At 33.9% G+C, this 27,386-nt stretch overlaps 2 protein-coding genes and 2 pseudogenes across 2 annotated transcripts; all 4 read right to left on the bottom strand.

The window, feature by feature from the left end:
• Positions 1–2,098: 2,098 nt before the first annotated feature.
• On the bottom strand, positions 2,099–4,834 carry LOC107420203 (cytochrome P450 CYP82D47-like; annotated as a pseudogene).
• A 4,429-nt stretch (positions 4,835–9,263) lies between these two features.
• LOC107420296 (cytochrome P450 CYP82D47) lies at positions 9,264–12,470 on the bottom strand. The gene is made up of 2 exons (XM_016029226.4): positions 10,678–12,470; positions 9,264–10,041 (listed from the first exon to the last, which is right to left on the bottom strand). Exons 1-2 carry the CDS (start codon positions 11,611–11,613, stop codon positions 9,418–9,420), a joined length of 1,560 nt encoding a protein of 519 aa, XP_015884712.3. The 5' UTR covers positions 11,614–12,470; the 3' UTR covers positions 9,264–9,417.
• A 4,037-nt stretch (positions 12,471–16,507) lies between these two features.
• Positions 16,508–20,558, bottom strand: LOC107420204 (zinc finger BED domain-containing protein RICESLEEPER 2-like). Its single transcript, XM_060817109.1, has 5 exons — positions 20,375–20,558; positions 20,220–20,295; positions 20,062–20,137; positions 19,889–19,978; positions 16,508–17,769 (listed from the first exon to the last, which is right to left on the bottom strand). Exon 5 carries the CDS (start codon positions 17,765–17,767, stop codon positions 16,508–16,510), a length of 1,260 nt encoding a protein of 419 aa, XP_060673092.1. The 5' UTR covers positions 17,768–17,769; positions 19,889–19,978; positions 20,062–20,137; positions 20,220–20,295; positions 20,375–20,558.
• Positions 20,559–25,185: 4,627 nt separating this feature from the next.
• On the bottom strand, positions 25,186–27,173 carry LOC107420206 (cytochrome P450 82A3-like; annotated as a pseudogene).
• Positions 27,174–27,386: the final 213 nt, after the last annotated feature.

Here is a 27,386-nt window from a genome sequence, read left to right as displayed (position 1 = left end):
TAGCTAGATTTTCAAAGACGGATGACGTGTACCACGTTGAGCAGGTTTTCAATCTACGCAAACGAATACAACCTTGCTAAAATAATTTATACATAAATGATATCCACCTTTTCCATGAAAATATAAAGGAAGTCCCATGGAAAATGAAAGCGGGTGGGTAGTAGAGTATAATTTCTACGTTTTGACCGACGCATGGTTCGGATGTAGTAGATAGACAAAAACACCCATAAACCAATCATAGGATAATTGAGTTGTTGGAGGATAACAATAAAGCATGCAGTTAGTTTTGAATTTGTCTGAAAATTAAAAAAAAAAAAAAGAACAAAAATGTTCCGCAAACAAGATTAGAAGATAAAAAAATAAAAATGTTCCGCAGACAAGATTATAAGGAAAGCGCTGTCAGAGGCTTCCGTTGGTTGGGTCTTGGGTGTTTGGGTTGGAGGTGTTGTAATAAGACGAATGCTGAAGAGACTTTCACTGACCAGCACCATCCCCAATCTCACCCACACCTCCATCTCTTGTATGATTCACTTGTACAAATATGTCTCTTCATCCATTTCCTTTTTGAGTTGAATTGAACCCCACGGAGATTATATATGTTTTGTTTCTATTTAAGTTTAACTGGATCTTTTAGAATCTAAAATAATTTCACTTTATTAACCAAACTTAATTAGCTACATACTTTATTAACCCAAAAAAGAAACAAAAAGAAAAACACACACAAACTTAGCCACATGTTCACCACATTATCTTATTAAATATATATTAATGTAGTGTGCGCGTAAAAATTGGACCATATAATATGTTTTTTGCTAAAAAATGAAAAATTGTACAAATCAGAGAGAGGGGTGGGCAGGGGGACCAGTTCTGGAGGAGGGAGGATATATATATATATATATATATACATACATAATTTGCACTGCGACGAGCTAGGGAGATTGAGACATCAGTGATGACATCGATGCATGTATGATCGTTCTCTTGGCAGCGATGATACTGATGTAAGATTATGATTTTGGACGGTTGAGATGTAGGGATGAGGAGTAATCAACGTACAAAAACCATAACCACAAAAACTAGACAGAAAAGCAGCTAAACATTTGGTCACACGACAAAGTCAAGCTAACACCATGTGATTGAAGTAATGAATATACCATCAAGTTAGTTTCTTCAAGGACCACCACCATAGTTAACGTTGGATGACAAAGGGGCTCTTTTCCTCTTCCACGAACACATGCCCTAACAAAAAACCTTTTTCGGAAAGGTTAATGCTTTAATTGGCTGGGCATAAAAGGGTAATTTCCTAGAAGCCACGTGAGAGATCCACATCTTACTCTAACTCTCCAACTTGACAGTCAATATCGGTTATACGTAACAAATTATGACTTGCAGTGCATAAAATTGTGTTCTGGACCTTTCACTTGCTTACTGGATTTGGACGTAGAGGTTTGAAAAAGTCTTCTCAATTATTCAATCTTTTGTCCTTATTTGTTATCAAAATAGCCGTGCATAATGCAAAAATAAATTTAGTAGCTAGGTTGCTTAAATAAACAGATTAGGTTCTGAAATAGTCGTGCAACAAAAGAGCCGCGCATAATTGAGAATTGAGGGTGTGCATACCTATTTAATTGAGTTGATCGAGACACTTTTTATTTTAAAAATATTTGAGCACATATATTTAGGAATAAACCAAAATACATACCAAACAAGTTGCTTAATATCCCAGTAAGCCAACACTTTTGACTGTATCATTTTTATTATATAATTTTTGTACTGATTTATTTTGTTAGAAAAAAATATAAATTAAATGAAAGTCACATTCGATTGATTGAAAATATTCTAGATTTAAAACTTAACAATTTCATAAAAAATAAAAATAAAAATACATATAAATGTCAAGAAAAAATAAAAAACAAAAATGACAAATTTAAAAAAATTAATACATATACATACATATACATAAGGCAGATATTAAAAAAAAAATTAAAAACATATATAAAGATAAAATAAATCTAAAAGAGAGGGATCCAAAAAGAATTCCAAAAAACAAAGACAAATTTAGAAAAATTAAAAACACATTTAAGCACATATATAAACAAACCTAAAAAGATTTAAATTAAATACCTATAAATTAGGATACAGAAAAAAAGATACAGGACCTAAAGCTTAAAAAAATTAAAAAAATATGTAAATACACATGAAAGTGGACCTAAAAAAATAAAATTTACATAAATTAGGACAGAGAAAGAGGGATTCAGAAGACACATGTAATGAAAACATATAAATAAAATATAAATGAAATTTCTCAACTTATTTAATAATAAAGATTAGCAGGAAGGCGGGGGGTGAGAAGAACATCAAGTGGCGAGGCTCTCATGTTGGTCAGTCCAAATTTCTCACACATATCAACAGCCTCATTTGAGGGGGTTGCCATATCAAACCCATGAAGCAAAGCAGCAAGAGTGAGTTGCATAAACTGAAGTGCAGTGATACACCAGGGCACATTCTTCTACCGCTGCCAAACGGAATTAATTCAAAATTCTGGCCTCGTACATCAACAGCTTTGTGAGTCGAAAGAAAGCGTTCGGGCCGAAACTCGTTTGTATCTGACCAGATTTTTGGGTCTCTATGAATCTTTGAAAGATTGACGAGAAGGCGTGTGCCTTTTGAGACGTGATAGCCACCTACAGTGCAGTCCTCCATGGACTCGTGGGGAAGCGAGAGTGGTCCGGCTGGGTATAAACGCAGCGTCTCTTTGAGAATAGCTTGGAGATACACCAGCTTGTTTAGGTCCGATTCCTTTACTTGTCTATCTCTGCCAACGTGCTTGTCTAGTTCTTGTTGGGCCTTCTTTAATGCACCTCGATTGTTTAGAAGCAGGGCCAGTGCCCATGTCAACGTTACCATCGTTGTGTCCGTGCCAGCTAAAATTAGTGCCTGCCAAGTTGCATAAACCAGAATGCATATCACACACACACACACACACACACACACACATATATATATATATATATATATAAATGATGATTATCTTTTCAATGTGAGAATTAGTTAGTTCAATCATTTAAAATTTTTAGATTTAATGTGAAATATTATTACATATTAAAATTTAATAATTTTAAATGATTAAACCTATTTATTCTTCATAAAAGTTGAGGAAATCCTCGTCTAGCACCATTACATATTTGTATATATAAATATATATATATATATATATTATAATTAGATATTATTTTTATTGATTTCTTTGAAACCAGCATTGGATTTTAGATATATGTATATATATATATAGTTGATCGATTAGATAATGTTGCTCTGGTGTATAAAGCTTTCTATGTAGTGTATGTAGAAATCAGATAAAGAAATAGAATGAGGTTTTACATGAGATTTGGACTTCACTCTACTTCACAACAAAAATCATATTTTAAATACTATTAGGGGCATCTTTTTTATTCACCAAAAAAATAATAATAATAAAGTTAACAATTACTCGATAGGAAAGTTGAGTTGGAACACTGGATTTAACTGATCGTCTTTTATAGAAGCATTAGAACTCATATGAAAATCACGTTCATTGTGAATTATTCTTTTCGGCCAAATGAAGTTTATTAGAAGCAATGAATCTCGTGGTAAAAAATATAGTAAAAGGAACATAGAACATAAATATTCTTTTTCAGCCAATTAAAAAAACAAAAGAAGACAAAGTAATTACAAAAGAGAAAGAAAAAGTTAGTAAATGATAGATGAAGAGAAGTGCATATACCATGGATGTAGCCTTGTTGATTGTATAAGCATCATAACTGGCGATTTCAAGATCAGCACTATCAAGAATATAAAGCATCACATCCATGAAGTCTTGCTTCTCCTTCTGCTCCTCAGAATTACTTCTCTTTAGCTTATGTTCCTCCAGCCATCCTTGTATCAAATGATCGAGCACTTTGGCCGTCTTCTTCATAGCTCTAACATGTCCTCCCAAGTCCAACCATCTCAGATTGGGAATGGCATCCGATACCACAAAAGTCCCAGTCAGATCGAAAAAATCCCTCAACGCTCTTCGGCACTCATCACCATTCGAGGCTGTAAATTCCAGATATCGCTTTCCTACGACCATCATGAATATGAGGTTTAATGCAACATCTCCAAACCAATTTTTCATCTCCACAACCACGCTATTGTCGTTTACCCACAGCTCGTACAACTCTTTGATGGATATTTTCACCTCGGATTCTCGGATGTGACTGAGTTTCTCAATGCGGTGGTGGGAAAGTACTTCAAGAGTGGCAATCTTTCGTACTTGTCGCCAGTAAGAGCCGTAAGGGCTGAACCCAAACATGGCATAGTTGTAGCCCAATATATCTTGGGCAACGAGCTTTGGACGGTTGGCAAACACTTTGTCATTGGTAGTGAAACACTCTTTAGCCATTTCCGAATTACTTACAACCAAAGTTTTGAAGATTCCCATTCTGATAGTGAAGATTGGGCCGTACTTATCTGCCATGTTGCCCAAGGTTATATGAGGAGGTTGTAGACCTTGTAGAAGTGGCAGGTGGCCAATAATAGGCCATCCACCCGCAGCTTCTGGAGGCTCTTTTTTCTTTTGGTCACGTTTTGATTTCCGAAGAAGATGGTGGACAAGCAGCAAAAGGGCCAAGATGGTGGAGATAAAAGGGAGTAGATTAGGAAGATGATGATGATCAAGATCCATTGATTGCTTGGTTTGTTGCTTAAAACTTCTTAGGATAGAGAGTGAGAGATGAAGAAATGGAAGAGTGCGATATTCAGCTGGGAATCGATCGTATGGTAAGAATCAACTTGATGTTCCTTTTACGGTGTAAACGAAATAACAACAGATGAAATTGAGAGGCGGCTAGAAAGACGACAGATGAAATTGAAATTTTAAAGGAGACGAAAAGAGAGACTACCGCGTGGATTTTTCACTGGGGATATATATGTTTGAATTTATCAACATGTTTGTATATAAATTTTCTAATAGTTATAAAAAAATATGAATTTTTTAATGATGATTTAATTGCATGGAAAATATAACCGGCTGCTTACGTTTAGTCGGATTAGATGAATATCAAAAAATAAAAATTGATAGGATCAAGTGGTTATAACCTATAATATGAGAAAATTTTTCCCAAATGAATTATCTTATATATATATATATATAATATAGTCAGTTTTTTTTTTATCATAATTATCTTGATGGAAATCATAATTTAAATTCAATTATAAATTAGTACTTTATTTAATAAATTCGTTTTTTTCACATAAGTATTCATGACTTAAATAAATTAGAAATTTGATAAAATAGTTGCTTTGTATATATATGTATAAAATTGTGGGTACTTATAAAGGATAATTTGGTTATATGTCTTTTACATTAACATTCATGAAATCGTGGTTCACATGTCTCCTCCCCTTATTACCCCTTTTGCATAGGTTTGGCTCTTTATTTATAAAAATTATAATTTATCTTATATCTTGATTATATTTCAATTTGACCGTGACCATAAAACAAATAATAAAATCTAGTAAATTGTTAAGACATTGTTGTGGAGAGAAGTACAGTAACCAAATATATCAGTTAAACAATTTGACAATGAATAATACTAAATTGCGATTGGTTATATATATAGTCTAATTCACATCAGGACATATTAACAGTTTTAATATTAGATTTTTTTTTAAAACTTTGGATTACATAAAGATTAGGATCACATAAAATTTGATAATTAATAAATATAGTTTTAAATTTTAATCAATATCTTCATGCAAATTAAGAATTGAAAAAAAAAAAAAAATCCTAATGTTGTCTGATTTGAATGTTGTTTTATATATAATTATAGCCTTGATCATACCAATTTATTTATTTATTTTTTTAGAGCACAATGAAAATAGTTATTTTTAAAAAATTAATGATGAATCTTAAAAATATTAAATAAATATATTAACATTTTTATTAAATATCGTATATTAATATTTTATATGTTAATATATTATATAACTTAATTATAATTATAATAAATAAATCGATATAATTAAATATAAAACAACCAAATATTACATTTCACGATTCCTCCAGCGTTATTCCCAACCGAAGATTGCTTAACATAATATTATCTTCCCAATCCACGTCAAAAGTCAAGTGACAAGTGGGAGATGGACTAGTGAATATATATTAAGGAAAAAAAAAAACAAAAAAACAGAAAAAAAAAAAGGTGAGCGATGCAGTGATGCCACATGGTCAAAGACTGCGACGATAAGTTCAACGCAATTGACCGATCATCGTACCAATCACTTCGTGGAATACTATCCAATATGTCGTATTCGCAGCAAATCTGTCCAATAGTTTTGTTGTAGGTCAAAAGCGAAAGATGAAACCAAACTTGACAATTTTTGTTTTTTTCTTTTCCTATTTTGACAATATGCTCGGTTTAAATATCAGGAAAACTAAAAAAGGAGGAGCAAAAGAAAGAAGAAAAGAAAATTGCTGAAGAATGATTTCCTTCCTTTAGTAGTACTTTGTTCCTTTCTAGTACAAGATATGTTGCATTTTTAATTAAATTAAAAGTTAAAATGTTTAAGCAGTCAATCATCTTGCTTCATGGTGTAGAAACCCCATGAGTGTTGAACGATCTGAACTTTTACCCTTAGTTTTCCATTGGTAATAACGAAAGGAACATTACTGAGAAATTTCTGGGAACAATCTGGAATTCAAGCTAAATTACAGCATGGAAACAAACAAGCCTTTTAACTCTATCCTTGTAACCCGATGCTGCTTAGACGACACCGTTCCAAGCACAACGAAATGAAAATAAAACTAATGTTGTGACATTTTGGGCTGGCGTTTCCAAATGTTTATAAATAGGTACCGGGCCGGCTAAGTGTTGTGTGGAGTGAGTGCTAGCCAAGGCGGGCCTTCATCACTTCATATAGGATAGCAACAAGGGTATAGACGCGGCTTAAGGGGCGGCTCTGGGATGACGAGTCCAGGTTTCTCAGTCATATCAACTGGTTCATCAAAAGGCTTTTCAAATTCGAAACCGTCAAGCAAAGTAGCAAGTACAAGCTGCATAAACTGAAGAGAGAAGGAAACTCCAGGACAAACTCTTGTACCACTCCCATAACGCAGCAATTCAAAATGCTGCCCTCTGACATCTACATCTTTGTGGGTTGCTAGTCTTAGAGTTTGAGCCATTTATATGTGAATGATTTGGACTTCAAAAGATTTTTGGGCTTTTGTTTGTTTATGTTTTGGAAAAATATTATTTTTAAATAAAACAAAATGATTTTGAACGTGAAAAGTTGAAAGTTTGAAGGCTTTACAACTCTTTGTTGTTTAGAGTTGATTACTTACACATTCTTTGATAACGTTTCTACAGTTTTTTATAGAAAAAAAAAAAGTTTTGTTTTGGAGTTGAATGAGAGAGAACAAAAAACAGTGGTAAAGAAAAGGTACTCAGATAGTTCGAACAGAAAAGCTTTAGAGGTGCTGAATTTGAAAACTTTTGCAGCCGTTGTATCCTGAGAGACGTTCGCTACAAAATATCTGTATCGGTGAAGGTAAAACATCTTAAGGATATTGTGGTATCACACAGGCCTCCATCAACCTTTCTAGAAAGTACAAATTCTATAATGTTTTAATTATTTTGTATTTAATTTTATTTATTTTGTATTAAATTTACATATATTCACATATTATGTTGGCAACGGCTAGAAATCTCTTCGGCCGAAACTCTAACGGGTCGGGCCACACACTTGACCTCTCTGAATCTTCGGAAAATTGATTAGAACACCCGTGCCCGCCGCCGGGACGTGATAACCACCATTTTGCAATTCTCCATTGATTAATGCGGAGCCACTGGTATCCACCTTTTCCAGAAAAATATAATTTCTACGTTTTGACCGACGCATGGTTCGGATGTAGTAGATAGACAAAAACACCCATTAACCAATCATATGATAATTGAGTTGTTGGACGATAATAATAGAGCATGCAGTTAGTTTTGGAGTTGTCTGAAAATTAAAAAAAAATAAAATTCTGCAGACAAGATTGGAAGGAAAGCGCTGTCAGGGGCTTCCGTTGGTTGGGTCTTGGGTGTTTGGGCTGGAGGTATTGTAATAAGACGAACGCTGAAGAGACTTTCACTGACCTGTGCCATCCCCAATCTCACCCACATCTCCATCTCTTGTATGATTCACTTGTACAAATATGTCTCTTCTTTCATTTCCTTTTTGAGAAGCCGTTCTTTGAGTTGAATTGAGCCCCACGGAGATTGGATATGTATTGTTTCTATTTAAGTTTAACTGGATCTTTTAGAATCTAAAATATTTTCACTTTATTAACCAAACTTAATTAGCTACGTATATTATTACCCAAAAAAAAAAAAAAAAAACTTAGCTACATGTTTACAACAATATTATCTCTTATTAAATATATATTAATGTAGTGTGCGCATAAAAATTGGACCATATAATATGTGTTTTGCTAAAAAATGAAAAATAGTACAAATCAGAGAGAGGGGCGGCCAGGGGAACCAGCTTTGGAGGAGGGAGGACATATATATATATATATAATTTGCACTGCGACGAGCTAGGGAGATTGAGACATCAGTGATGACATCGATGCATGTATGATCGTTCTCTAGACAGCGATGATACTGATGTAAGATTATGATTTTGGACGGTTGAGATGTAGGGATGAGGAGTTATCAACGTACAAAAACCATACCCACAAAAACTAGACAGAAAAGCAGCTAAAAATTTGGTCACACGACAAAGTCAAGCTAATACCATGTGATTGAAATAATGAACATGCCATCAAGTCAATTTCTTCAAGGACCACTACCAAAGTTAACGTTGGATGAAAAAGGGGCTCTTTGCCTATTCCACGGACACATACCCTTAAAAAAAAAAAAAAAAAAAAAAAAAAAACTTTTTTCGGAAAGGTTAATGCTTTAATTGGCTGGGCATAAAAGGGTAATTTCCTAGAAGCCGCGTGAGAGATCCACATCTTACTCTTAACTCTCCAACTTGACAGTCAATATCGGTTATACGTAACAAATTATGACTTGCAGTGCATAAAATTGTGTTCTTAACCTGTCACTTGCTTACTGGATTTGGACGTAAAGGTTTGAAAAATTCTTCTCAATTATTCAATTTTATGTCCTTATTTGTCATCAAAATAGACATACATAATGCCAAAACTAATTTAGTAGTTAGGTTGCTTAAATAAATAGATTAGGTTCTGATGGTCGTGCAACAAAAGAACCGTGCATATTTGAGAATTGAGGGTGTGTATACATAGATGATTGAGTTGATCGAGATACATACCAAACAAGTTGCTTAATATCCCAGTGAGGTAACACTTAACTGTGTCATATCTATTGCATAATTTTCATACTGATTTATTTAATAATAAAGATTAGCAGGAAGGCGTGGGGTGAGAAGGACATCAAGCGGGGAGGCTTTCATGTTGGTCAGTCCAAATTTCTCAGACATATCAACCGCTTCATTGGAGAGGGTTGCCACATCAAACCCATGAAGCAAAGCAGCGAGCGTGAGTTGCATAAATTGAAGTGCAAGTGATACACCAGGGCACATTCTTCTACCGCTGCCAAACGGAATTAATTCAAAATTCTGGCCTCGTACGTCAACCGCTTTGTGGGTTGTAAGAAAGCGTTCGGGCCGAAACTCGTTTGGATCTGACCAGATTTTTGGGTCTCTATGAATCTTTGAAAGATTGACAAGAAGGCATGTGCCTTTTGGGACGTGATAGCCACCTACAGTGCAGTCCTCCATGGACTCGTGAGGAAGCAAGAGTGGTGCGGCTGGGTATAAACGCAGCGTCTCTTTGAGAATGGCTTGGAGATACACCAGCTTGTTTAGGTCCGATTCCTTTACTTGCCTATCTCTGCCAACGTGCTCGTCCAGTTCTTGTTGGGCCTTCTTTAATGCACCTCGATTGTTTAGGAGCAGGGCCAGAGCCCATGTCAAGGTTACCATCATTGTGTCCGTGCCCGCTAAAATAAGAGCCTGCCAAGTTGCGTAATCCAGATGCATATTATATTTTTTATTTGTTAAATCAAATATATGCGTATATATATATATATATATATATAGAAAAAGACTACAATGCCATCCGTTTATGTTTTTTTTTTTTTTTAAATATATGCATGTAAAGGAAAAATAATAATATGCAACAATTTTCTACGAATATGGTATGTTTTCCTTGGTACTTTGGCCTTATATTCTACAGGGAAAAAAAAGAAGCAAAAAAATAAAAACATAAACCTAGGCAGAAAATAATGCGTACATTGTCTAGTATGCATACTTTTAAAATATTTGCTACCGTTAGTCTAAAGTTAACAGTTATTTGATAGGAAAGTTTTTTTCTTATTTTTTTTTTTTTAATTTTTTTGATCAATTATGATCGGAAAGTTGAGTTAGTACATTTAACTGATCGTCTTTATTATAGAAGCATTTAAACTTATATGAAAATCATGTTAATTGTAAATTATTCTTTTCAGCCATATAAAAGTTGATCAAAAGCAATGAATCTCATGGTAAAACAATAGTAAAACGAGCAAAAGTATTCGTTGTCAGCCATTAAAAAACAAAAAGTAGATAAATTAGTATGAACCAGTAAAATAGTAAATGATGATGAAGTACCAAGGATGTAGCCTTGTTGATTGTATCAGCATCAAAACTGGCAATTTCTTGATCACTATCAAGAATCGAAAGCATCACAGCCATAAAGTCTTGCTTCTCCTCCTCCACAGAATTACTTCTCTTTGGCTTATGCTCCTCCAGCCATCCATGTATCAAATGATCCAGCACTTTGGCCGTCTTCTTCATTGCTCTCACGTGTCCTCCCAAGTCCAACCATCTCAGATGTGGAATCGCATCCGATACCACAAAAATCCCAGTCAATTCGGAAAAATCCCTCAACGCTCTTCGGCACTCATCACCATTCGTGGCTGTAGCTTCTAGATATCGCTTCCCTACGACCATCCTGAATATGAGGTTTAATGCAACATCTCCAAACCAATTTTTCATCTCCACAACCACGCTACTGTCGTTTCCCCACAGCTCGTACAGCTCTTTGATGGATATTTTCACCTCGGATTCTCGGACGTGACTGAGTTTCTCAATACGGTGGTGGGAAAGTACTTCAAGAGTGGCAATCTTTCGCACTTGTCGCCAGTAAGAGCCGTAAGGGCTGAACCCAATCATGGCATAGTTGTAGCCCAATATATCGTGGGCAACGAGCTTTGGACGGTTGGCAAACACTTTGTCATTGGTAGTGAAACACTCTTTGGCCGTTTCCCAGTTACTTACAACCAAAGTTTTGTAGATTCCCATCCTGATAGTGAAGATTGGGCCGTACTTATCTGCCATGTTTCCCAAGGTTATATGGAGAGGTTGTGGACCTTGTAGCAGAGGCAGGTGGCCAATAATAGGCCATCCACCCGCAGCTTCTGGTAGCTCCCTCTTCTTCTGGTCACGTTTGGATTTCCATAGAAGATGGTGGACAAGCAGCAAAAGGACCAAGATGGTGGAGATAAAAGGGAGTAGATTAGGAAGATGAAGATGATCAATATCCATTGATTGCCTGGATTTTTGCGTAATAATTGTCTAGGATAATCTATATGAGATGAAGAAATGGAAGAGAGCGGATATTCAATTGGGAATCGATCATATAGAGAGCGGATGTTCTTTTTTTGGCGTCAAGGAAATAATGATGGGTGAGGAAAATTGAGTGGTAGGGAAAAAACTCTACTCCTGGAGTACTGAGTGAGTGGATATTCTTCTGTCAGCTAAATGAGCTTTGCCACATCAGCTTCTGACTAAACTGCTGTGACAGCGTTGGAAAAAAACCCAATTTGCCCAGAAATCCAAAAATCAATTCCCGCACGTATAACTGATCGAAAAAGATAATGATTAAATAAAAATAAGAGAAAGAAATAAAGGGGTTTGTTCAAGTGTAGCTTTCCAACTTCAAAATGAAGCTGTAAATGTTGAAAAAACAAGCTGGAGATAAATATTGGAATTGAGAATAAGAAAAAGAAGGAAAACACAGATCAAGTTATTAATGCAACCAGGAGAAAAAAATAAACTCAATTTGAGTGGTTATTTATTGATCGAGGCAAAGGTAATTGATCTGGGTTCTGACAAAAATTAAAAAAAGAAAAAGAAAAAACAGATGAGATTTTTTTTGTGTTTTTGTAAGAAGGAACAGATCTCAAAAAAAAAAAAAAAAAAAAAGAAGGAAAAAAAAAAATTAGTGGAGATTTGAGAGATTCTGATTGTAATTTATTTTGCCACCGGCACTAATTTTTGGAACAAACCTCATTTCAGTATTAGATGGTTCAGCATTTATGAGTCTGAAAGTAACTTTAGAGTTTTCTTTCTGGTGCGAGAAAGAAAGATGCGAGGAAGAAAGAAAATGAAGTTGATGAGGCTGGAGAGGGAAGAAGATGACGTTGATTTATCTACACGTTCACGTCTGTTAATTTAACATACAAAAAGCAAGAAGCTCAATCAAAAAAAAAAAAATCGATTTTACAGCTGTATTTTATTAAAATGATGTGGCAAAGTTGTCCAAATGTCCTTTACTCAATGGAAGGAGAATCCACCTAAGTCAGTACGCCGGGAGTATTAGTATTTTTTCCTGAGAGGTAGATGGAACGAGGACAGATGAAATTGAAATTTTGGACTTTGCTGGTAAGGAGGCCAAAAGAGAGACTGCCACGTGGCTCTGACTGATAAATGAAGTCATGTATATGGATTTTTTGGCGGAAATATATGCTTGAATTTGTTAACATGTACGTATGTATGTACATATGTATTTTTCAGTACATATGGTGTATTTGTTGATTTAGCACACATAACCATTTACAAATGACACATGTATCATTTTGTACATATTAGAAAAAAAATTCCAAATCAGCATTAATTTTTTACACCATTAGTTTCCACTTTTTTTTTTTTTGTTTTTGTTTTTGTTTTTTCTTTGTTCTATAGTCTATACACTTTGTCTTCTCCACCATAGATTATTGTTTCCACCACCAACATCATTTTTTCAACCTTGTGGGTGGTTCTCTTACATATGTAAAACTGATCTAATTATGCCATTAAGATAACACGATGATATTAACTGAGAAACAAAGGAAACAAGATTAGTTGTGTTCAGACAGCCATGGGAAATGGATTTTGGATTCCCATTAATGAAGGTGTTTTGCGAATCTGTCGTGGAGATTTTGTGTCTTTGACCGTTATTCGTGGAGTTGTATATTTGGTTATTAAAATCAGATCCCTCATATTTACCAAACAAAAATTAAAAATTAGAATCGGACTATTAATAGAAAAAAAAAGTTTTCACTGTCTCACAGAAAAGAAAAAAATAATAATAAAAGGCATTAAACTGTGTAGGCGTTAAGAAAAAAGCTAAAAAATCCCCGAAATATTTTTTAAATTTCAAAATTACCCCTTTTTTATAGATTTTTTTTGCTTATAGAAATTAAAATATGTGTATTTAATCTAGAGTCTAAAAAATTTTAAAAGTGTTTAAAACTTTGGAGATATTTGATTTAGATTTTAAAAAAGTTTATATAAGTACAATGATATTCAATTCAGATTTTAATAAATTTTATAAAAATCTATTAAAATCCAGATGTATTCAAAAATCCAAATATATTCAATTAGGACTTTGTATAATTATTTTAAAATCTAATGATATTAAAAAAGTTATTGATTTTAAAGGATTTTAAAAGGTGATGGATTTTAATGGATGTGAAAGAATTTTAAAAGTGAAATTATAAAGAAAATTGTCAATATGAAATCCAGCCTTAATTCCAAATATTTCATTGGATTCTTATAAATTCCTTATGAAATCTATATAATTCCATTACAATGCATTAAATCCTTTAAAATCTATAACTCATTTTAAATCCATTAAACTTTAGATCGAATATACCCCCTAAAATTTATCCGCTTATGTATATCTTGAATCCATTTCAATTTAATTCCGACCATTAAAGCCTTGACCTGGAACAGACTACGAGGGAAATAATGTGTTTTTGGTGAATACATTATACCATGAATAAAATAATTGTCTTTACTCAAACAATTAACATAAGATCGCTTAATATAATATTTATCTTCAAGTCTACGTCAGAAGCAAGAGATAAGTGAGATGCAGTGAATATTAAAAAATTAATAATAATAAAAAAGAAGTGAGTGATGCTGGGATCTTGTTTATCATAACATTTACTTTTTTATAAGTGTTTTTTGAAAAAACTATTCTTTATTGATTTTAGTTGAAAAGACTTTTAAAAGTTAAAAATATTCAAATATTCTTATAAGTATGTCAACTATGATCTAAATGGTTTAAGATTGCAATAAAAATTTTAAAGAAAAATTTCATTTAACACCTTTATAATTTTGTCATTATTTCAATTAGATTTCATGTTTTTTAAAAATCATCATTTACCTTTTTTCAGTTTTTAAAATTATCAAAAAAAATTAATCTATCAACTTTTATCAGTTTTTAACCATTAATTTTAATAATTAAACATAAAATCTAAGTGAAATAATAATAAAAACTAATAAATGTGCATTTTTTTTTATCATTTTTAATATTAAAAATTTAATAGAAAAAGATGAACTTTTGATAATAATAAATTTAAATACACAACATATACCATGGAAGAAGTAAACGAAGATGAAGTGCATATTCCATGGATGTAGCCTTGTTGATTGTATCATCATCGTAATTGGCAATTTCTTGAGCACCATCAAGAATGGAAAGCATGACATCCATGAACTCTTGCTTCTCCTCTTCCTCAAAATTATTTCTGTTTAGCTTGTGCTCCTCAATCCATCCTTGTATCAGATTATCAAGCACTCTGGCCGTCTTCTTCATAGCTCTCTCATGGCCTTCAAAGTCCAACCATCTTTAGATATGGAATCGCCTCTGAAACCACAAAAGTCCCTGTTAATTCGAAAAAATCCTTCAACGCTCTTCGGCACTCATCGCTAGGGGTGGGCATGGATTGGGTTGGTTCGGTTTTGGACCGAAATACAACCCAATCCATAGTCATCGGTTTTTTAAATGTAGAATCCAAACCAAACCATTAAAAAGTTAAATCCAAACCAAACCAAACCATTTATGATCGGATTGGTTTGGATTGGTTGATCGGGTTGAAACTTAATAATTTATAAATATATAATACAAATAAAAAAATTTTCAAATATAAAATATAAATAATAAGTTATAATTATTCAAACATAAAATACAATTAGAATAATACAACATAGTCTAAATAGAAAATAAAAAAGAAAATGTAGCAAATATGTATCTCATGCACTTATCAAATAGCAAGTATTAATGTCTTCATCTCACTCCTACAAAATCAAATTAAAATTGTTAGAACAAATAATGTAAAATAATATATTTATTAAAATTCATTTACTCAATAATCAATACATAATTCTTTTTTTTTTTTTTTACCTGAAATTTTTGGTAAATCATAAGTTAATCAATGTTGACATGCTCACTAATTTTACTTGATTCTGTAAGCTCTACAAAAATCAAAACAATAAAATTAGCAATAAACTATATTTAAACATTTATATATATATATATATATATATAAGTAACAATTGGATACAATATATGTAGATATATATATATATATATATATTACCTGCATCCAATTTGTCATAATATTCCACATCTTCCATATAGAATCTATCAATAACCGAAGAAGCTTTAAGCCAATTTTGGGTGCACACTAAAACTTCCACCATCTTAGGGGTTAAAGAACTTCGAAAGGGATCAAGAATCCTTCCACCGGTGCTAAACGCACTTTCAGAAACCACGGTAGAGACTTGGATTGCAAACACATCCTTTGCAAGTTTGAACAAGATAGGATACTTAGTACCATTAACCTTCCACCAATTAAGAACATCAAAATCCTTCTTTGATATATCTTCACAAGGATCCAATAGGTACATATCCACTTCATTTTTAATCTCAATAGATTCCTTTGCTGCCTTTTTCTTTTTAAATTTGGAAATTCTCAAGAGATTAATGTCAACTTCTGAATTTTTTTCATTAGTCACACAACTTTCAAGTTCTTTATCCTTTGAACTTTGATTGCCATCAAGAATCACTTCACTTGCCTTATACCAATCATACAAAGACATTAGAATTTCTTTCAAATTCTTAGTCATCAAACCAGCAACATCTTCAGCATAAATATCACCAAAACAATACTCCACATAGTCCAATTTATATCTAGGATCAAGCACAGCAGCAATCAACAACAATGGATTAATATCATCCATTTTACCCCAATATTTATCAAACTTTCTCTTCATTTTAGTTGCCATATCACTTAAAAGATAATCACCACTTAAACTCCATGCATCTAATTGAGATTGAATTGAACAAATTTCATGAAAATAAGCATTGGAACTAACATGCAGTGAAGAACTAAACTTTAAAGGACTTCACAAAAACAAGAGCATTGTTCCAATCAACAAAATTAGGTGGTCCAAGTCTTTTTCTACCACCATCGTCCTCTCTAAAATAGGATAGATAATGACCATCATCCTCTTCCAACCTTTCAAAAGCTTTTTGGAATTTCAAAGCTGCTTCTAACATTAAGTAGGTGGAATTCCACCTAGTTGGAACATCCAAAAACACAAGAGAATTGCTCTCAATTTTCTCTTGAGCAGCATATTCCTTAAACTTTTGTAATCTAGCAGGAGAAGATCTAACATATCTCACTGCATTACGAATACTAGCAATAGAGTCATGTGCTTCCCTTAACCCTTCAGACACAATCAAATTAACAATATGTGCACAACATCTCATGTGTAAGTGATCACCATCCAATACACACCCTTTCCAATTATTCAATTTCCTTTTAATATACTCTATTGCCACATTGTTTGCAGAAGCATTATCAACTGTGATTGTAAACACCTTCTCAATACCCCATTCATACAAACAATTCCCAATTAGCTTCCCTATTGTCTCTCCTTTATGATTAGGAATCACACAAAAATTTAAAATCCGTTTGTGAAGCATCCAATTAGAATCAATATAATGTGCGGTGAGAGACATGTAATTGATATTTTGAATGGAAGTCCAAGTGTCGGTGGTAAGACTAATTCTTTGGCAATTCAAAGAAAATGTATTTTTCAATTGCAACTTCTCATCCAAATACAATGCATAAATATCTCTAACAATCGTTCTTCGAGACGGAGGATCAAATTTAGGACATGCTACATTGCAAAACATTCTAAAACCACGACCTTCAACAAAACTAAATGGGAGCTCATCTAAGATTATCATTTTAGCACATGCAAGCCTACATGCTTCCTTATTAAAACCAACAGCCAAAAGATTGCTCCCATCACTCTCATTTTGGGCCCCAAAAGTTAAGGTTTTTTGCTTTTTATCTTGCACTCTATAAGGGTACTTCTTACAATGATGATTTAAATGATTCAACAAAGTACTTGTCCCATATTTACTATTACAAGCATAGTCCACACCATAATATTTGCATTTACATCTAGGATTATCAGGATCTGAATTCTCCATTTTCTCATAATGATCCCACACCATGGATGGTTTCCTAGATGGTTTTCTTTTCCCTAAACTAGATGGTGGAAGTGGACGAAGTGATGTAGAAGCTGCTGATTCTGATGGAGTACTATGAGTTTCAGTGTCATTACCACTATCCATATCTACCACACAAAACAAAATCCAACCAAAAATTACTAAATCTCAACACAAATATTACAATATCAAATATTTTCAGTATAAATTTCCAATCAAATACAATCTCAAATACTTTCCGACATATATAAATTTACAATACTTTGCAGTTTGCACATATTACAATTTCACAAGCACATGTATATTCAATTAGATACATGGAGAAGGAAACAAAAAAAAGACTCATGGATAATAAATTTCATTTGTACTCCCACTGGTTTCTTAGGTGCATCAAAATTTAGTTAACAGGGTCATTTTATTTAAGGGAAGGTTTGGAGTCTTTTTGTTGGTAACTTAGTGAGTACAAAAACCAGAATGGTGAAAGTTGCTGGTTGAGACAATAATCACTTTACTTGATAAAAGCATATGCTAAACTGGTCAATATTTGAAATAAGCTGTTGTTATGTCAAAAAAACAAAACAAAAATGAGAACAAATCATTTATAACTTGCTTGTCCATATAAGTTTTAAATATATATATGTGTGTGTGTGTGTGTGTGTGTATTCATTTTAATTTTAGGGGCATAAAAGTTCTATCATAATAGCTGGCTCATTAGCAATAAGAACATAGAAATGTGCATAATATTACAGGCTGTTCGAGGAAATAGATGAAGATCGTGACAATTTTATATCGACTTTGGAAGTAAAAGAACTGTTTCTTGAAATCAAATTTGAAACAGTAGAAGTGGATATGAATAAAGCTATAGCAGAGGTAATGACACAATTAGACCTTGACAGCGATCGAAAAATCGCTCAAGATGAATTTGTCAATGCCCTCACAAAATGGCTTGGTAAGATGGAGAGTTCTGAGGATAAGCAGTCTTACTCTGCAAGATCATTAAGTGACATACATCAGGTAATTAATTAGTACTTGTTTCAAATAATCTTTCTTTACTTTTTATTACATGATATTTGATTTGTTTTATGATCACTATTTGACTGTTTTGCATATTTTGTGACGGGCCTATCATGGCAAATACAAGATGAACTGATTTTGTCACCTAAACTCAATAAGACGACAAGAAATGACCTTTACATGACATAATAGCTGTGTAGCGGTTGTCCAAATTTTTTGGAGTGTATTAATTAATTAAATACTATAAAACTTTGCATAAACATATTGTAACATGTCACACAAAAACAAAGAAACCATATAACTTGTCTCATCAGCCAGATTAGCTTAAAGAGCAGATAATATGTTTTAAGTCAGAGCATATATTATTGCCCAAAAAAAAGTCAAGCATACATAAGTATTTGACGGTCCAAGTGGACCTCAATATATATCATAAATTAAATTCTTAAGCAGGTTATATAAAACATGCATCACAGGTAAGATGTAGTAAAAGATTCCAGTGCTGCTTATTGAGACCAGTAGTGAAAGATTATAAAGACTTTCAAATACACATATTATATTATTTGCCCAAAAAACAAAAGAAAGTACACATGTTAGATTATATTAACCTCTACAAGTTAGTTTGCAAAGAAAAGAAACGAGTTTAAAATGATTTACCTAACCAATCACAAAATATGCTTGATTGGGTTTGAATTATTCTTAGGATTTTCTTCTTTCACATAGGCCACAGAGCCTACCTCTTAGCATTTGTTGGTTTTTAGAGAGCAAAAACCCTTAGAGAAGAGTGAAAACTGGTGGTCAAAAAAATAAATAAATAAATAAATAAAACAGAGTAAAAACCAGCTGCTGTTTCATTCATCTGATAGCAAAAATATATGTGTGAACATTTTTTAATAGTAATTTTTCACCTAATCCCACCAAAACTGCAGCAACCATGTTGCCACATGCTAAGCCATATCTTCTCAAAAAGAGACATAGTTACAAACCAGCAAGATAGTTACACAAAGCAGCATAAAACACAACTAAACAATCATAAAATTAAACTACATGACAGCAGCAAGAGTGTCATCTCTCGACAATATTAACTGTTTTCATAACCTTCACATGAACTGAGTACTTGGTATATGAAAGAAAAAAGAAGGAACACGATGAATAAACTAAGAATCCCATGGATCACAACACAAGCAACAGCAACACTCATCATCGACATGTTATTAAGAGAAGAACTTGACAAACCTGGATAAAATTCAACAACAAATGCGGTGAGACCTGTGAGAGTGAGACCCGTGATTTTTGAAGCAGCAAGACAGCAACTGGTGTTGGGTTCTGAAAAAGAGAATGAGCAGATGCCATCATCATCATCATCATCATCATCAACAACGTGTTACTAAAAGAATAAATTGACAAACCTGGAAAAAAAATCAATAGCAGATGCTGTGAGAGTGTGAGACCCGTGAGCTTTGAAGAAGGAACTGGTGCTGGGTTCTGAAAAAAAGAATGAGCAGATGCAATCATCATCATCATCATCATCATCAACAACGTTTACTAAAAGAAGAAATTGACAAACCTGGAAAAAAAATCAATAGCAGATGCGGTGAGAGTGTGAGACCCGTGAGCTTTGAAGAAGGAACTGGTGCTGGGTTCTGAAAAAAAGAATGAGCAGATGCAATCATTATCATCATCATCATCCTAACATGTTATTCAGAGAAGAAATTGACAAACCTTGACAAAATTAAACAGCAGATGCCGTGCTCGTGAGACCCCTGAGTTTTGAAGCAGCAGCTGGTGCCGGGAGCCTTGAAGGCTTGAAGCCGTCAGTCTTGAATCGAAGCTTGGAGGTGGGCGGCAATGGAGGAGGTTTGAAGCCGTCAGTCTTGAATCGAAGCTTGGAGGTGGGCGGCAATGGAGGAGGTAAGGACAGTAAGGTATTTAGTTTAGGGTTACTTTACACGATTTGGCATTTTGGGGGATGTAAAAAAAAAAAAAAAAAAAAATCAAAAATTAATATATAAAATAATAAAAATGGAAAAAAAGAAGTTAAAAATTCATATATAAAATAGAAAAAAATATTAAAATTAACTTATAAAAATAAAAAAAAATAAAAAAATATATTATTTTTTAATTATATAATATATTATTTGGATTGGATTGGATTGGATTGGATTTATGTTTCCAATCCATAACCAATCCAATCCATACAATTTATAATTTTTTCAACCCAATCCAATCCAATTGATGTGAAAATCCAATCCAAACCATAAAAAATGGATTGGATTGGGCGGGTTGAGCGGGTTGGATTGGATTTTGCCCACCCCTACTCATCGCCATTATCATTCCCACTTTCCTTCTCATCATAGGACGTTGTAGCTTCCAGGTATCACTTTCCTATGACTATCCTGAATATGACGTTTAGTGAAACATCTCCAAACCATTTTATCATCTCCACGACTGTGCTACTGTCGTTTTTTCCACAGCTCATACAACTCTTTAATGGAAATATTCACATCGGATTCTCGGATGTGGCCGAGCATATCAATACGGTGGTGAGAAAGTACTTCAAAAGTGGCAATATTTCTCATTTGACGCCAGTAAGAGCCATAAAGGCTGAACCTAAACATGGCATAGTTGTTGCCCATCAGATCCGGAGCAACGAGCTTTGGAGGGTTGAAAAACACTTTGTCATTGGTTGTTAAACACACTTTGGCCATTTCCCAGTTACTTACTTGATGGTGAAGATTGGGTCTGTACTTGTCCACCAAGTTGCCAAAGGTTATATGGGGAGGTTGTGGACCTTGTAGCAAAGGCAGGTTGCCAATAATAGGCCATCCACCGGCAGCTTCTGGTGGCTTTCTTTTCTTCTGGTCACGTTTTGATTTCCGTTGAAGATGGTGGACAAGCAGCAGAAGGGCCAAGATGGTGGAGATAAAAAGGAGTGGAGATGGAAGATGAAGATGATCAATATCCATTGATTGCCTGTTTTGGAGCTTAAAATTTTGTAGGATATACTAACAATGTGAGATGAAGAAATGTAAGAAAGCGATATATATTCTGCTGGGAACGGGATCATATAAAGTAATTTTCCAAATTTGGATCACAATTTGCATTTGGTTCACAATTCCAATAAAATTAAAGTTAATTTCAAAATTACCCCTTTTGTATAGATTCGTCTCTTTATTCATAGCAATGGCTCCTTGATGGTATCTTGGTTGATTCAAACTACAGTATATGGGACGGCCTCTTGTTGTACCAGAATCTGCTAATGATCAGCAAAGACTCACACTTGAAGCCTCTCTTACTGCAAGAATTTCATGAAACTCCTATACAAGGTCACGCTGGAGTTGAATGGACCTATTTATGGCTTAGTGCCAGTTTTTTTTGGGAGGGGATACGGAAGGATGTGAAAGACTTTGTCGGTAAATGCCTTACTTATCAGACCATTAAGTACTCCACTGCAGCCCCTACGGGTCTACTACAACCCCTGGAGATGCCAGAGCGAGTGTGGGAAGATCTCGCCTTGGATTTCATAGTCAGGTTGCCAAATTCGTGGGGAAACTCTACCATACTCGTGGTCATAGATTGACTCACGAAATATGCCCACTTTGGTGCTCTACCGGTGCATTACACAGCTTCTAAGGTAGTTGCACTCTTTACATGGTATGCCACATACATTGGTTTCAAATCGAGATCCTATTTTCACAAGCCAATTTTGGAAGAAACTGTTTGACCTAATGGGAACCAAATTGAAAATGAGTTCATCATACCATCCTCAAACTGATGGTCAAACAGAAGTGACAAATCAGTATTTAGAGCAGTACCTAAGAGCTTTCCCAGTAGACAATCCTAGCCAGTGGAGCCAATTTCTTGGTTGGGCTGAATATCATTATAACACCAGTCACCATTCAGCCATCGGCATGACTCCCTTCCAAGCTGTTTATGGTAGACTTCCTCACACTATTCCCACCTATGTTAGAGGTGCCACTTCCGTACAAGCTGTAGAGGCAGATTTGCTGAACCGAGACTCCATTCTGAAGTAATTAAAACAGAACCTGGAGCAAGCTTAGAATCGAATGCAATAACTCGCTAATAGGAAACGTCGAGACCTCCAATTTCAAGTTGGGGATTGGGTTTTAGTGAAGCTTCAGCCATACCGCCAATCAATGGTAGCAAACCGTCGCAATTCTAAGCTTTGCCACCGATATTTCGGACCCTTTTCCATTGTGGCACAAGTGGGACTTACGGCTTTTACCTTGGCGATGCCTGCAGGCAGCAAGATACATCCAACTTTTCATGTCTCATTGCTGAAGCCCTTCAAAGGAGATATTCCTGCTCAATTCTACCCTCTACCAGAAGTAAGTCATGCTAACAAACCAATGCTCACTCCCATTGCTATCTTGGCTGGCCGAATAGACAGGTGCAAAATAAACCTCAGAAATAGGTTTTGGTGCAATGGTCTCATAGCGCACTTGAAGATACCACTTGGGAGGATCTCCATACCTTCAGTCAGCTGTACAAGGTGCCCGACCTTGAGGACAAGGTCGTTTTTGAGGGAGGGGGAAGTGTTAGTAATATTGCAGTAATTTTGGACAGCAACCAGGTCCAGGAACAGATAGGTAAGTAGGCTAGAATTGAGGCCTAAGGGGAAGAGACCCAAGTCAAGGCTAAATATGAAATTAAGGGGACAGAGGGTCATTTTGAAGCTGGTAGCAAAGAGGCAGCTGTTGAAAACGGGAAGAAGCTTTCAGGAGAGGCAAGCATGCTTCGGAATGCTAGGAAACGTGTGAAACCTCGCTGGCTCAACGATTTTGTGATGCCAGGGCAGAGTTGAGAATTTTGCGGGAAGCCTTGGCTCACAACCGTTTCTGTTATTTGATTTCTGTTATTTTGCTATTATTTGTAATTTTGAATATTTGAAAAACTATATGAGGTGGAACTATAAAGTCTGAGGCAGCATTATGTAAATATGTTGTTGAATGAAGAAAATCCTTTAGAGAGGAGTTGGGGATTGACTCGAAGAGTGGGAATTTCCATTTATTTGTATCAATATATAGACAATGTGAGATGAAGAAATGTAAGAAAGTGATATATATTTTCTTGGGAACGGGATCATATGAAGTAATTTTCCAATTTGGATCACAATTTGCATTTGGTTCACAATTCCCGTAAAATTAAAGTTGATTTCAAAATTACCCCTTTTGTATAGATTTATCTCTTTATTTATAGCAATTATAATTCTTCCCCTTATGTATATCCATTTAAATTTAACCCACAATTCAATTTTTAGTACATTGTTTTTTCTTTTTCTTTTTTTTTTAAATTTAGTAAACTGTTAACACATTGTTGTGGAAAGACACGGATCATTATACAAATATCTCAATCAAACCGTTTGAAAAGGAATAGTATATATGTTGCTTGGTTTCAATGTCCAGATGCAATATTTATATAATTATATCCTTGACCATACCTTTTTTTTTTTTTTTTTCTTTTTTCTTTTGGAAAAAAATGACGAGATCTATGTTGATTGGAACAGAGACGACCAAGAAAATAGTTATTTTTACTGAAACGATATGACATAAGATCGCTTAAATAATATTATCTTCCAGTCCACGTCAAAAGCAAGATAGGAGTGAGAGATGCAGTGACGCCAAATGGTTGCTTAATTGAATATATTGCTTAGTCCAAATTGTGATCCAAATTGAAGATTGCAATGACAAATATCAACCAATTGATTGATAATGCTATCAATTACTTCGTTGAATATATCCATCAAAAAAGAAAAAAAAATTAGATAATGCTATCAATTACTTCGTTGAATATATTCATCAAAAAAGAAAAAAATTAGATAATGCTATCAATTACTTCGTTGAATATATTCATCAAAAAAGCATAATGCTATCAATTACTTCGTTGAATATATTCATCAAAAAAGCAAAAAATTAGACAATGCTATCAATTACTTCGTTGAATATATTCATCAAAAAAGAAAGAAATTACTTCGTTGAATATTATTAAAAAATATGGTATTCTCAGCAAGTATGGTATCCAAACCAACTAGCTGCAAACATTCCAAACATTTGTGTCACTAAAAGTTTTATATTTGTAGCCAGCTTTTCACTTTAACTTCTTCAATAAATATTTGTTACAAAATTTTATGACCTTAAGTGACATAGCTATTTATTGACAACAAATCCAAGTTACAAAAATAAATTGCTGTCACAAATACATTTTTCAAGTGACAGTAGTTATTTTGTTGCTAAGAATTCTGTCACTAAAGATTAAGCTTAATTCCCATATGCTTTAGAACTAAATATTCACAAGTTATTTACTAAATTTTATATCAGCAAAAAGACGTGGAGTGAAATCAGCCTCAGAAAGATAAACCTTTCGAACTGAGATGATTTTATTTTAATATTAAAAAAAAAAACTATTTGTCACTATTAATGTAGCATAAATAAAGCTTACATGCCAATTAATAATTTAATTAATTATATATATATATATATATTTTTTTTTTTTTTCAGTTGTTCATCACCCATAGAACCACTATTTTAGTAACAAATGTTAAGTCAAAGAATTTTTTATTATTGTTTAATACAAAAAACTTAATATGAAACCTTTTAATATCCCAGCAACCCGTAACTATATCATACGTACTACATAATTTTCGCACTGATTTGTTAAATAATAAAGATTACATAATTTTTGTACTGATTTATTTAATAATAAAGATTGCCAGGAAGGCGTGGGGTGAGAAGGACATCAAGTGGGGAGGCTTTCATGTTGGTCAGTCCAAATTTCGCAGACATATCAACTGCTTCATTGGAGGGGGTTGCCATGTCAAACCCATGAAGCAAAGCAGCAAGAGTGAGTTGCATAAACTGAAGTGCAAGTGATACACCAGGGCACATTCTTCTACCGCTGCCAAACGGAATTAATTCGAAATTGTGGCCTCGTACATCAACGCCTTTGTGAGTTGTAAGTAAGCGTTCAGGCCGTTTGGATCTGACCAGATTTTTGGGTCTGTACGAAGCTTTGAAAGATTGACGAGAAGGCGTGTGCCTTTTGAGACATGATATCCACCGACGGTGCAGTCTTCCATGGACTCGTGGGGAACCGAGAGTGGTGCGGCTGGGCGTAAACGAAGCGTCTCTTTGAGAATAGCTTGGAGATACACCAGGTTGTTTAGGTCCGATTCCTTTACTTGCCTGCCAACGTGCTCGTCCAGTTTTCTTTAATGCACCTCGATTGTTTAAAAGCAGGGCCAGAGCCCATGTCAATGTTACCGTCGTTGTGTCCGTGCCAGCTAAAATAAGTGCCTGCCAAGTTGCATAACCCATAATGCATATCAAATATTTTATTTTTTTTATTTTTTAAATCAAATAGATGCTTATATATATATATATATATATATTTATATTCAAATGAGGATAGTTGAAGGTAAATTAGTTCAATCATTTAAACTTTTTAAATTTAATATAATATATTATCATTTATTAAATTCAATAGCTTTAAATGATTAAATACATTTATTTTTAACGTAAAAAAATGAAGAGATCCTCTAACCACCATTGTATATATATATATATATATTATAAATAAATATTATTTTTATTTATTTCTTTGAAACCTGCATTAGATTTTAGATATATGTATATATAGAGTTGATCACTTTGATAATGGTGCTCTAGCGTATAAAGCTTTCTATGTAGCGTATGGGGAAATCATCATGACAAAAAAACAGACTGAGGTTTTACATCATGAGATTTAAACTTCACTCTACTTCACAACAAAAATCATATCTTAAATACTGTCAGGGGCATCTTTTTTATTCCCCAAAAAAAACAAATATCATGTGTTAGTTTAAAGTTAACATAAACATAAACATGGTGTTAGTTTAAAGTGAACAATTATTCGTTAAGAAAGTTGAGTCGAGACACTGGATTTAAGTGATCGTATTTTTTATCGAAGCATTAAAACTCATGAAATCATGGTCATTGTGTTTTATTCTTTTCAGCCAGATAGAGTTTATCAGAAGCAATGAATCTCCTGGTAAAAATATAGTAAAAGGACATTCCAAGCAATGATGATTATTTAAAAAAAAAAAAAAAAAAAAAAAAAAGAAAGAAAGAAAGAAAGAAAGAAAAAGTAAACGATAGATGAAGTGAAGTGCATATACCATGGATGTAGCCTTGTTGATTGTATTCGCATCATAACTGGCAGTTTCAAGATCAGTACTATCAAGAATAGAAAGCATCACATCCACGAAGTCTTGCTTCGCCTCCTGCTCCTCAGAATTACTTCTCTTTAGCTTATGCTCCTCCAGCCATCCTTGTATCAAATGATCAAGCACTTTGGCCGTCTTCTTCATTGCCCTCACATGTCCTGTTGATGATATTTGAGGTCTAAGATTGCAGCTTGTCTTTGGTTAAAGCTCAAGAAATGCCAGCTCAGCAAGTTTGTTATAACAGCTCAGTAATTAGTTTTTGACAGCTCAGCAAGTTAGTCTTACATGTTTTTATTCTTTACCAGCTTTGTATGTGTAAAAAAAAAAAAAAAAAAAAAAAAAAAAAAAAGGAGGACTGAGAATATAAATCAACGTATCAAGCTTGTTTTGTAAGCTAATAAGAATGAAATATACAGATTGAGTTTTTCAGTTTTTCTCTTGACTCTCTCAACTCTCTCTCTTATTTTCTCTGTTTTTCTCTTAGAACTTAGATCTACTTTGATTTTCTCAGAA

This window comes from Ziziphus jujuba, chromosome 5 (assembly GCF_031755915.1).
Source record: "Ziziphus jujuba cultivar Dongzao chromosome 5, ASM3175591v1".
Lineage (NCBI taxonomy): Eukaryota > Viridiplantae > Streptophyta > Magnoliopsida > Rosales > Rhamnaceae > Ziziphus > Ziziphus jujuba.
This window is presented reverse-complemented; position numbering and strand designations above follow the sequence as displayed.

Coding starts and splice junctions, on each gene's coding strand:
- LOC107420204 (XM_060817109.1), bottom strand. CDS start 17,767: ATGGATAGTGGTAATGACACTGAAACTCATAGTACTCCATCAGAATCA.
- LOC107420296 (XM_016029226.4), bottom strand. CDS start 11,613: ATGGATATTGATCATCTTCATCTTCCTAATCTACTCCCTTTTATCTCC. Junction 10,042..10,677: donor TCAACAAGGCTACATCCTTG/GTACTTCATCAT, acceptor GCAACTTGGCAG/GCTCTTATTTTAGCGGGCAC.